This window comes from Sceloporus occidentalis, unplaced genomic scaffold (genome assembly GCF_023333645.1).
Source record: "Sceloporus occidentalis isolate IW3139 unplaced genomic scaffold, rSceOcc1.0.p SCAF_3, whole genome shotgun sequence".
Lineage (NCBI taxonomy): Eukaryota > Metazoa > Chordata > Lepidosauria > Squamata > Phrynosomatidae > Sceloporus > Sceloporus occidentalis.
Genome location: NW_028316983.1, coordinates 189329816 through 189342374, shown reverse-complemented (window position 1 = coordinate 189342374; position 12559 = coordinate 189329816). Strand labels below are relative to the sequence as shown.

Here is a 12559-nt window from a genome sequence, read left to right as displayed (position 1 = left end):
CCTCGATCGTGATCGAGGCCAAGTTCTCATTCCCAGGACCCGGGGTTTTTAAAAAGAAACGGTATTTGCGCCGATTTCAAAAAAACCGCGCTAGGGGCCATTTAACACGGAACGGGTGTGCAAGCCCCGGATTCACTTGTGTGAGATTTGGGGTGAGTAGGAACTTCACGTGATTGAATCGGTTTCAGAACCGATTTTTTTTGTAGTGTGAATGGGCCCGGTGAAGGGTCTGGAATCTATGCCCTATGAGGAACGACTTAGGGAGCTGGGGATGTTTAGCCTGGAGAAGAGAAAGTTAAGGGGTGATATGATAGCCCTGTTTAAATACTTGAAGGGATGTCATAGTGAGGAGGGAGCTAGCTTGTTTTCTGCTGCTCCAGAGACTAGGACCCGGAGCAATGGATGCAAGATACAGGAAAAGAGATTCCACCTCAACATTAGGAGGAACTTCCTGACAGTAAGGGCTGTTCGACAGTGGAACAAACTCCCTCGGAGTGTAGTGGAGTCTCCTTCCTTAGAGGTCTTTAAACAGAGGCTGGATGGCCATCTGTTGAGGATGCTTTGATTTAGATTTTCTGCATGACAGAATGGGATTGGACTGGATGGTCCTTGCGGTCTCTTCCAACTCTATGATTCTATGATTCTGTGTTTGCCCTGTCTGGAGGAGCATTAAGTGTGGATTCAGATGAAAACATCTGTAGCAGCTGAGGTAATGCCATTAAAGTCAAGCTTCTGGGTATAGTCTCTATAGATGATAAAGGAAGTTTTTTTGTGATAGCTGATATGTCTGTTCTGTTCAGAAGTGACTTTTCCCTAAGATCACCTGAACTGATCCCAAATAACAGATTGCAGATGACCAACATCTACAGCCTGCCCTCCCCAACTGCAACTTGCCATCCGTGGATTTAAGCAATGGCAAGCCCCATTGCTGCTAATGGCTGTGCGTGAAAGTGTGTTCACTGCCACTGAAAACTGTGGGATTTGAGGTCCTGTGTTTTTTTTTTTTCATCTGTGCGGGGAGGGTGAGGATGGAAGTGATAAGAAGGGCCCACTGTACATATAGATAACGAAGAGAAAAGCAATACCTTCTTTGTTAGCCAGTTTAGCTTTACATCATTAAAGGAAAAAGACTGCTAGCTCAACAGAGCCTGGCCTACACACTTATCCTTTATTTACAGAGGATCTAAAGGCATCTGAGTATCACTAATGAAATGTGTTAGTGATGAGATGAAGCAAGAAACTTTAGTGAACATGTGATGACAAATTAGAATAAAGGAAAGAGGAAGCAATAGAAATTGGCAACACACACCTTGTTTGCAGCGTCTCTAGCTTGCTGGATGAGCTCTCTGATGCGATTTATATTCTCTGATATGTTGCCTATTGGCATAAGTTGTTGGTTGATACTTGTAATCTTGTTAAATAGATCTGGGAGGATATTTGTTAAATTCTTTACTGTTGGCAACATTTTTGAAAAAGGAGAGAAGGTGGGAACATTATATAAGAAAATGTCAAATATAAGTCACTTAAGTTAGGCATATAATAGCTAGAATTCACTGGTGCAGGCAGGGACGTAGCTAGGATTTTAGGAAGGGGGGGGGGGTCCAGACTAAGTGCTACCATTATAATGGGGCTTGGGTGCAGCGGCACAGCAGCACACACCATTCATTTTTCTATTGGAAGGGGGGGGTCCGGACCCCAAGATCCCCCCCCCCCCTTGGCTACGTCCCTGGTGCAGGCTGAATTCTGTTTGGACCAAAACCAAAAATTACTACCGCAAATGAACAAATTTGTTTTGCTATAGGATAATAACAATGTTCTGTGTCTTCAAGTTGACTCTGACATATGATGATTCTATCATACAGTTTTCTTGGTAAAATTTATTCAGAGGAGACTTGCCACTGTCTTTCTCTGAGGCTGAAAATATGATTTCCCCAAGGTCACCTGGTAGTCTGTGTATGAAAATTAGAATCTGGGTCTCCCTGAATCCAACTGTCAAATTTCTATACTACACTGACTAAGAATCAGCATGGCATAGTGGTTTGGGTGTTAGACTAGGATTCTGAAAGATCAGGATTCGAATTTTAGCTCAGCCATGGAAACCCACTGGATATCTAGAACAGATTACTCTCTCAGTCCTACAGAGGCAATGAGAAATCTCCTCTGACCAAATCTTACCAAGACGATTCTATGACTTTGTTGCCATAAGTTGACTTTAATGTGCATAATATCACATGAAAATAAAGAAAGTCAAGTTCCTCCTTATTCAATGCCAGGCAATTTTACAGAGTATAATTATCCAGATTCATTATTGCCTTAACTATTAAAATGATTATTAAAGTACAGTAATTCAATTATTAATTTAAATAACGTATATCAGTTTAATTATTGTTGTTTGTTGGTGGTGGTGTATGCCTCCAAGTCATTTTTTTTAAACTTGTGCTGACCCTAAGACAGTAGGGATTTTCTTGGCAAGTTTCTTCAGAAAGGTTTTACTATTGCTGTCCTCTGAATTTGAAAGAGTGTGACTTGCCAAAGGTCATCCTACTGTTTTCTAATTAAGAGTAATAAAATAAAGATCAGAGAAAAAATAATCACTAATCAAACACTTCCTTTTTCTTTATTTGCCGAGATCAAGCATGACAAGATACAGCTAAGAAGGTAAACCGGGGTGGGAAAGGAGTAGCCCATGGGATCCATGCCACACTGAAGCCCACTTTTGTTGTTCCCTAAACCCAGTGTCTCCCAAGACCCCCAGCATCTCTCCCCTATCAAAAGCTAATTTTTGGATGACTTTTTTTAAACTTGGAAATGATGTCAAACTCAAGAAAAGCTTTTGCTTATGTAGTGGTTTTGCTTTCTTGGTACAAGTGGTACAGAGCAGAAATGCAATGGAGAGTAGAACTGCATGTTATAAAGAAGGTGGGGCTGATGCAGGATGTGACAATTCTGCCTCATATTCTAGCGCCATAATGTCATATTCAACTTGTAAATTTGCCTTTTTCTTCACTCATTGACTATTGCTAGTGGGGCAGAGAAATGTGGATGATAACAGTCCTGACATCAGGAAGGGCAATTCAATATCAATATTATTTGGAACTTCTCTGAGTTCCAGCACCATTTCTGATTGGTAGTGTCCCTTCAAATATTCTAGATCAGTGATGGAGAACAGATTTGCAGTGTCAGATTGGATCTCTACCCCTACAACACCAGATAAGACAGATAGTGTCAGAGAGTGTGGCCATGCTCCTGATGTCATGGCCATGAATATGCCTCCTGATATCACAGACTATCTGGTTACAGTCTCAGCTGGAGTTTCTAGCATGTGCTAGAATTTCTAGAAAGAACCAATTCTAATGAGTTTGCCAAGGGGTGAAAGGGCATGTCAAGAACTTTCTGAACAGTCACACTGCCTACTAATATCAATCTCAAAAGGCTAGAAGAGGTTAATGAAGCAAAGGAACCACCTACCTGTATTGTTTGCATCTTTAAGAGCATTGTTGAAATCAGTACTGTGTGTGGTTCCATAGGAATCTTTTATGTTTTCAACCTCTGTTTTAATTGGATCCAGTTCATCAAGTACATTAGTAGTAATATCATTGGCATTTTTGACCATGTTCTTTGCATTCATGATCATGCTGTTTATGTCATCTAGCAAAAAGATAAAGATGCACAAAGATTCATGATGGTATTTATCTTTTCTTTTTCAGTGGTGACAAAAAGAATAACCTGTGGTGACAAAAAAGTAGTGACAAAAAGAGTGGTGACAGTGGTGACAAAAAGAGTAACTTGTGGTGGAGTCTTCTTCCTTGGAGGTCTTTAAACAGAGGCTGGATGGCCATCTGTCAGGGATGCTTTGACTGTGATTTCCTGCATGGCATGAGGTTGGACTGGATGGCCCTTGTGGTCTCTTTCAGTTCTATGATTCTACAATTCTTGCGTCACTTAAGATCTACAGTATTAAAATTAATAAATATTTTTGTCCCTTATTTTCTTGCCATTCTCCTTCCCAACTGATACAGCTATTTTGTAACAAATAAATAAAAATAATAAATGCTTACATTTACATACAGTAGTAAAAATCTGCACCAAATTGCTTACCTCTCTTTATCCCCTGGAGTTCATTTTGAAAGACTGTGAGATCTCCTTGAATCATATTCTTCTTACGCTTGGCATCTTGAAGTTGGTTCTTTATATTATCAAGAGCTGGGCTAATTTCTGTAAGGTAATTTGGAGTGAAACAGGTTTATAATTATTAATGTTGCTGAAGTTTCTCTGCTTTAGTCTCTAACCATATTTGAAAAATAGTGGCTGCAAAGCTGAATTCAGTTCTAAATTTAGCTGCAATTACAGCTAAATGAGCACTGAATATACATAGGAAACATTTAATTCTTATTAAAAATCCAATATCCTACAACCTATAAAGTAGTTTCCCACAGAATAAGTGTTTAGAACATTGAGACAAATAAATATTCAGAACTTGTTTCCAATTTCTATCCCCAACTATACTCCCTTAGAATAATAGAGTTTATGTAAGTGTTGATTTGTTATTTAGTGATACAACTTAGGACTGACAACCGGATTTAGGTCTAAGATATCTGAGAACTAATTTTAGTAGTAGGTTAAAAACTACTACTATAGAGTGACAGGGGTATTTCAAATTGTGACACATATTGCCCCCTGCATGGTCAGTATCTGTGATAAGGATGTTATATATCCTATGTGCCGGCTTTTCTTCATCATTTAAAGCAGGAGTGGTGAATCTGCAACCTTTAATCTAACTTCATGTGGGTGTTAAGGTGAAAATTTATTTATTTATTTGCTACTTTTTTCCCTAAAGGGACCCAAGGTGACTCACAGATTTAAAAAACATTACAATAAAATTTAAAACAGTTTAAAATAGAGGAAAGTGGGTGGAAGAGGTGGGTAGGTATAGAACTTTATCAAGACTTGACCAACTCTATGATTCTATAACTCTGCTTCTGCTTTAAATCAAGGAAGGACAACTTCTATATTTTTTTAGGAGTGATGTGCTCTGCGTGCAATTTTCTGTGTTCTGGAAGTATGTTTGGTTGCATGACTCCAACTCCTTTAATTCTCAACATTTTAAAACCATTTTTAAACAAGTCAAAGCTTTTTCTACATGTTTATTAAAATTTATTAGGGATGGATGTTATAGAAGACTCTGAGCTGATTTATAGGGCAATTTTTAAAGCAGCAAAGCCCTTACACAGAGATCATACCATCTCAAGCTTTATCTAGTAAAATTTGTTTCTCTAAACTGCTCCCCCAGTGTAGAATCACAGAATATCAGCGAAAATTCCTTCAGACCCAACATCTTTATCTGATATAACTTTGTTACATGTGCAAACATCTAATTTTAGGGTGGGGGAAAGTCTCCCAGCAAGAAATCAGGGTAGTAAAGACTGTGTGAATCAGCTCTTAACAAGGCAAAGTCTATAATAGCAATATTAAAACCTTACTAAGCTTTGCTCAACCCCCACGTCACTTATTTGCCTTTCAAGTTACCCTGCAATGTCTTTCGTGCTGCTTGTGCTTGATTTAGCAGATTGCCACTGCTGGTCTTCAATCTGTTGGCCTTTCCAGCTAGATCTTTTTTCTCCATAATCTGAAAATGAAGAATTGCCATGTAAAATATCACACAGATAGAAAACATTAAAAAGTTTAAAAATTCATAATCCTAGCCATGGTTAGGGATATTTCAGCCTTGCAGAATCTATTTTAGTTTTTGCTGAGAGCTCTGTGGTCCACCATGTGGAATGGCTCATGGAGGAGAGTGAAGACAACAGATTCCTGTCAGCACATGCTCAGCCCAGGAATTTGTTTTCTATACCAAACCTAAACTGCCACCCTTCCTCATTCAAAACATTGAAATACACTCTTCATTTTCTCTAAAACCTTTTCTTCATCAGCAATCAAACTTAGAAGGGAGGGAAGGAGAATGCTTTTCTTATTGTTGGCTGGTACTGTTGAAAATCCTTCTTTCAAGATCAGTTCCCAGAACCCTTCTTTGGAGTATAATTTCCAAAATCACTGAGGCCAGAACCCCAGTCCAAAAAGGTAATGTTTTCAAGTTCTGAGATGTAGTGAAGTGTGATGGTCAAGATCACTTGCTTTCAGCTTCAGCTGATATGCAACTGCACCCCTTCCTGGAGCAGGAAGACCTTGAAACAGTAGTACATGCACTGGTAACATCTCGGCTTGACTTTTGTAATGCGCTGTACATGAGGCTACCTCTGTGTCAAGTTTGGAAACTTCAACTAGTACAGAATATGGCAGCTAGACTGGTTACTGGTACATCTAGATTTTCCCCACATTACACCAGTTTTAAAATCCCTTCACTGGCTGCCTGTTAGTTTCCAGGCAAGATACAAAGTGTTGGTTTTAACCTTTAAATCCCTACATGGCTTGGGTCCTGACTTCTTGCGGGAACACCTTCTCCCATATCATCCTCCCTGCACTCTTCATTCTGCTGGGAAGAATCTGCTTCAACCAAAGAGGACTAGACTTTCAGCAGTGACCCAGTGTCTAGGAGCAGCTGCTGAACTCTAGAACAACCTGCCGACCGAGATCCGTCCGATTACCACCTTGGAAACCATTAAGAAGGCTAATAAGACTGATCTCTTCTGACAGGCCTTTCCAGACTAGACCACCTCCATTTACCTGCCTCCCCCCTCCACTTTTCTCCATCCTCATTTCCATCCTATCTGGACCCCGCTATAAACTGCCTACAAATCTCCTACTTATTTTAACTGTTATTTTATACTATTGTTTTAATGTCCTTCTGGTTTAATTTCCTTTTAGTATTACTATGTTTTTATACTGGGGAGTAAGGATAGAGGTTTTTTAGAATTTGTAACTATATCTTGTTTTATTGTTGTAATCCGCTTGGATTCCGAGTCATTAAGCAGAATATAAATAATAATAATAATAATAATAATAATCAGTGTAAAGCATCCAGTGATCTACCAGCAGACTCACATCTTCATTCTGTTCACCCCAGATCAAGCTATTAAAATTACCAATCTCCTGGGTAGGCTGGGTTTAGCTGGGCATCAGCCTGAAGGCAGACTGAGAGATGAGTTGGAGCCATGCCCTGTGCAGCACCATAGCTGTGTCCAATAAAGATGTGACCATTTATATTTGTTCAGCTTTCCTTGCTTTTGCCTCTTAGTACCCATGAGAATTAAATATGCAGTAAGGGGAACTTCTTATTGTTGTTTGGGGACATGCCTTATCTCCCTTGCTTTTTCTCACACAATTTTAGGCCTCTCTCTACTCATAGTCAACATACTAATCATACTAACATAGTGCCTTTTGCCAGTTCATCATTCAATGATTGTCACCTGATCCTAAAAAATTGGTAAGGATTAGGCTATGGACCAAATGAGGAAGATGCTCCACTACCATTCAGACTATGAGGCACCAGTCTTTCTCTCACACATACAATGAACAGTGTGACCTGAATCTGTGGAGGCATTGCTATGGGAGTTGCCATGAGGTATGACTGCATTTAAACATTCATCACCACGCCACTGCCCCGGTTGCTACGGCAGGCGGAAAAGAGCGATGGCTGCAAGAAGAGTGGGATAAGAGGTCCCCTGCGATCTCCACAATGCCCTTACTCTAACAGGCAATCCCTCTGAGGCCAGACCTTAGAACCTTCTCCCTGTCCTAACTCAACCTCAGCCACCAAAAAATCTAATGGCTAAGAAACAAAGGGACAATTAAATCTAATGGCTAAGAAACAAAGGGACAATTATGAGAGTTCCTACATAGCAGGTGGTTGGACTGGAAGGTCCCTGTGGTCTCTTCCAACTCTATGATTCTATGATTTTATGACTTTGAAATGTTCTTACTGATACAGCTGAATCAGCAGCATCGGTTGCTCTGTTGGCTGCTGCCTCTGCTGCTTTGATGGCATTAATAATGTTCTCATAAGCAGTTGCAGCTTCCACAGCACAGGACACCAGCTCATCACTGCTGACATTTTTTTTTATCCTATGGGGGGAAAGACAGAGTAGAAAATTAAGTAATCCACAGTGTATAGTGAAAACATTTTTAGCTATGATCTTGACTTCTGGTTATAAACTACCATTAAATCTAATGTAACTCGTATGGTTCAATGGTGTGGACACCCTTCCACCATGCTTCCCATAGACTAAGAATTTATGTTTTTACTCCTTATGCTGTACTGGATCAAAGTGGCCAATGTCCAACATGAAGAACAACAAAGAGTTACATTCTTAAAACTGAATAATAAAATTGGATTATACCCATACCCACCCTAGGTTTCATTTAGAATAAGGATGAGCACAATCCAATCAAAGCCAAACAATAATCAGTTTCATGGATTCCATCTACAGAAAGTAGAGAATACACAACTGAATATGGAATCAGTGACAAAAGAGATGTAAGGCAGACTGCAGCCCTCAGGAAACGTGACAGTAAAAGCAGCTACAGCTGCTGCCGTATTTGTGACCCCATTGCAATTTTCTACAGTGAGGATTCAGGGGAAATGAAGATGACAGTGGCTGTATCTGTCACCCTCTGCACTTCTCTACCTCTGAATAATTTTGAGGTGGGTTAGTTGCAGTGGCATTTGTCCCAACCACAGCATAGCTGGTTACTTTTTAAAAGCAATACGTAATCTGTTGCCTTTACATGCCACAATATTGAAAAAGTAATTTATTACATTACTTGCACCGCTTTTTCCTTTTTTATTACCTTTCATTACTTTCCTTTGAAAGAAAACAGCATATTGATAAGAGAATGGCATAAAACCTCAAAAAATGTGAAAATGCTTTCAAAATGCACTTTAAAGGCTTTTTAAATAGTGATTAGATACCATTCCTTAACATGTCAGTAGAGTTCCAGAGAACCGTGGTGGCACAGTGGTTAAATGCTTGTACTGCAGCCACTCACTCACAAACCATAAAGTTGCGAGTTCAATACAAGCAAAAGTGCTCAAGCTTGACTCAGGCTTGCATTCCTCCAAGATCGCTAAAATAAGTACCCAGATTGTTGGGAACAATTAGCTTACACTTTGTAAACCGCTTAGGGAGTGCTTAAGTGCACTGATAAGCGGTATAGAAATGTACTTGCTATTGCTATTGCTAGTACCATGGCTCTTAATTGTTCCATTACTTTTGAAATGTAATATCATTCCATGTAACAAATGCAACACTGCTATTCAATTAATTACAGGTAACTGTGTTACTCATTGCTTCTCAACTCTAGCCCTAATATGTCAGGTGACAACAGCAGCCTGCTTGTTTGCATGCCTGTGTGAGCATGTAGAGAGACATCAAGATTGAGAAGATGATCCAATATAGCAACTTTCTTCCAATCTGGTGCTTTTCAAACATGTTGGAATGCAACTCCCACCACGGCTGGTGAACCGGGTATCTGGGTATTATGGGGGTTTGAGTCAACCTCATTTGGAGGCTGATGGGTAAGGGAAGGCTGCAGTATGGGAATCTTATCCACCTTCTTACAAAGGATCTCTTACAAAGGATAAGCTGCCTTTGTTTTGCATTTTACATTTAACTCAGGGGACAAAGAGTGAAACATATTCTTAAATTATTAATCTACAGAAAAAGTAAACATACTCATCCAATTTTTTTGCTAAGTCTTGTAAAAAGATGGCGTGCTCCTCTGCTCTCACTACTAAAGGTTCCTTGCTAGCAGATAAAGATTGGTTCTTCAGTTTTTCACTAAGATCTTTCCTTGCTCCATCCAACTGGGCAGCTAAAGTTTCATATTCCTGGAATTTGAAGAGAAATACTATTTTGCTTGGTGTGACCCAAACGTATTATAAAACAGTGGTAAATAAATAAATTATATGCTATCTTTTGTGCGCTTTAGCTTTTCATAAAAATCGTGATGTCTGGGTGCTTTTGAGCATAGCACAGAAGATTAGAGAAGAAAAACATGTTTTTCATTTCACATCTTTTGTGAGCAGCTGTTACTACAAAATCAAGTCATTATTCACAGTGAATTTTATTTCCATTATAATGATAGTTCCTCCCCTCCCCTCACAGAATTAAAGCATTACTTCTTCAGTACCTCTTTACTCCTCTGCAGCAATGCAAATGCACTATTTGCTCGAGACAATGAAGCTTCAGCAGAATTTAGAAGATCCAAGATGTCATTCTGTTGTTTAGACATCTCCTCAGTCCGTTTCTGACACAGAAATGAAGGGTTTACTGATTATACATGAACACACACATGCACGCGCACACACACTGAGGTCACAAAATAGAAATGGAAGGCTGGTAGAGCCATAACTAACATTTATTTACTTCATTTTAATTATCATTTCTATGCTGTCTTTCTCCCAGAGTGAGACCCAAGGTGGCTCCCAAAGAAAATCAATTAAAAAACTGAACAATAAAAATGCAAAACAATTAAAAATCACCACATCAAATCATGTAAAAGTCATACAAAAGTTATCTATCTATCTATCTATCTATCTATCTATCTATCTATCTATCTACCTACCTACCTACCTACCTACCTACCTACCTACCTACACAAACACACACACATCCCAATTAAAAGCCTGCTTAAACAAGGACATTACCTGTCTGGGAAAGGAAAGCAGGGAGGACATCACTCTAGCCTTCCCCAGAAGAGAATTTCAGAGGGTGAGAACAGCCACTGAAAAGGCTCTGTCTCATGTCCTCACCAGCCTGTGATGGTGGCAGGACCAAGAGAAAGCCTTCCCCTGAAGATCTTAGACTTCTTGCAGATTTGTATGGGGAGATAACAGTGTTTCAGTCTGGACCCAAGCCATAAAGGGCTTTATAGGTCATAGCAACAGCAATAGCAAGTACATTTCTATACTGCTTATCAGTGCACTTAAGCACTCCCTAAGCGGTTTACAACATGTAAGCTAATTGGGTATTCATTTTAGCAACCTCGGAAGGATGCCAGGCTGAGTCAATCCTGGAGCCCTGCAAGATCAAACTCACAACCTTGTAACTGTGAGAGGCTGTAGTGCCAGAAATTAACCACTGCACCACCAGGGCTCCTAACCATGCCCATCACTTTAATTGTACCCAGAAATGAACCAGTAGCCAATGAATTTGTTTTAGCAAGATCACCAGTATGACCTGCTGGGATTTCCAAACAGTTTCCAAAGGCAATCCCATGCAGAATACATTACAGTAGTCCAAATGAGATGTAATCAAGACAAGTGTCATCACAGCCCAATCTGATGTCTCAAGGAACAGACACAATTGGCACACTAATTTTAGTTGTGCAAATGCACTCTAGTCACTCCTGAAACCTGGGCACCAGGCTCAGAGCTGAGTTCAGGAAAGCACCCAGGCTGTGAGCATGAAATTTCAGGGGAAGAGTAACCCCATCTAGTATAGGCAGAGTCCCTATTCCCTGATCTGACTTTTGACTGACCAGGAACACCTCAGTCATGTCTGGATTAAGTTTCAATTTGTCCATGCTCATCCAGTCCATTACTGACAGCAAACACTGGTTAGCAGAGAATCAGTTTTCTTGGAATCAGATGGAAAGGGAAGACAGAGTTGGGTGTCATCAGGATATAGGTGATATCAAACCCCAAAACTGGATGACCTTTCTGAACAGTTTCATGTAGATGTTAGCATAGAGGATAAAACAGAACCCTGATGGACCCGACAGGCCAATGGCTAGGAATCCTCCAACACCACCTTATGAGTTCACCCCTCTAAGAAGGACTGGAACCACTGTATAGCATTGCCCCCCAGTTCAATGGCATGGAAAGCCACAGAAATGTCCAGTAGAACCAACAAGGATGCACTCCACCTGTAAAATTCCCTACATAAACTATCCACCAATGGATGGATGACCAATGGTTGCCACCAAAGCAACCAAAGCTGTCTCTGTCCCATAACCACCCTGAAGCCAGACAGAAATGGATCTAGATAATCTGTCCCACCACAGAAAGTTAGAGACTGGCTGATAATTATCCAGAATGGTGGGATAAAGGGAGGCCTTTTTCCCCCAGTACAGCCTCACCATAGCCTCTTTTAGGCAGGATGGAAATTTCCCTTGCTGCAGTGAGGCATACACCACTTTTCTTACCCACTCAGCCAGTCCCCCTCTAGCTGCTTTCAGAAGCCAGGAGGATATCATCTATTAATCTATTAAGTGCAGGGTAGGATATTTTAAATGCAGTATTACCTTAATATCTTCAAAGAGCACTTTATTGTCTACATTTAAACTTTCAGCCAGCTTGGTTTGTTCTTTTGCTTCTCTCAAAGATTCACGAAGATCATTCAGTTTCAATTCATATTCATTTAACGAATCTCTTACAATTTTAATGACTCCCTGGTTTTCTGCTTGGTGCTTCTGTAGTTCATTCCTTACACGTTCCAGCACTATAGAATTATAATGGAGAAAGTAAGATAAAAAGAAAGTTGACCTTCCTTAAGCATAAGCATCCAGACAGCTGAGGAGATTAAACCCCATCTTGTCAACAGACCCATTCTAGATCAATTTTTCATCAGTGAATTAATTCAGATTGAATAGATCATTTGTA

At 40.0% G+C, this 12559-nt stretch overlaps 1 protein-coding gene across 2 annotated transcripts in view; it reads right to left on the bottom strand.

Annotated features, from left to right (window-relative positions):
* LAMA3 (laminin subunit alpha 3) overlaps nucleotides 1–12559 on the bottom strand; it is a 172275-nt gene that overhangs the window by 34364 nt on the left and 125352 nt on the right. For both annotated transcript variants that reach the window (XM_089517180.1, XM_089517179.1), the window contains 8 exons: nucleotides 12202–12398; nucleotides 10087–10203; nucleotides 9630–9784; nucleotides 7878–8019; nucleotides 5527–5626; nucleotides 4099–4215; nucleotides 3469–3648; nucleotides 1310–1452 (listed from right to left, as the gene is read on the bottom strand). In XM_089517180.1, the coding sequence (XP_089373306.1) occupies nucleotides 1310–1452; nucleotides 3469–3648; nucleotides 4099–4215; nucleotides 5527–5626; nucleotides 7878–8019; nucleotides 9630–9784; nucleotides 10087–10203; nucleotides 12202–12398 (1151 nt within the window). The remainder of the gene's footprint in view (nucleotides 1–1309; nucleotides 1453–3468; nucleotides 3649–4098; nucleotides 4216–5526; nucleotides 5627–7877; nucleotides 8020–9629; nucleotides 9785–10086; nucleotides 10204–12201; nucleotides 12399–12559) is intronic.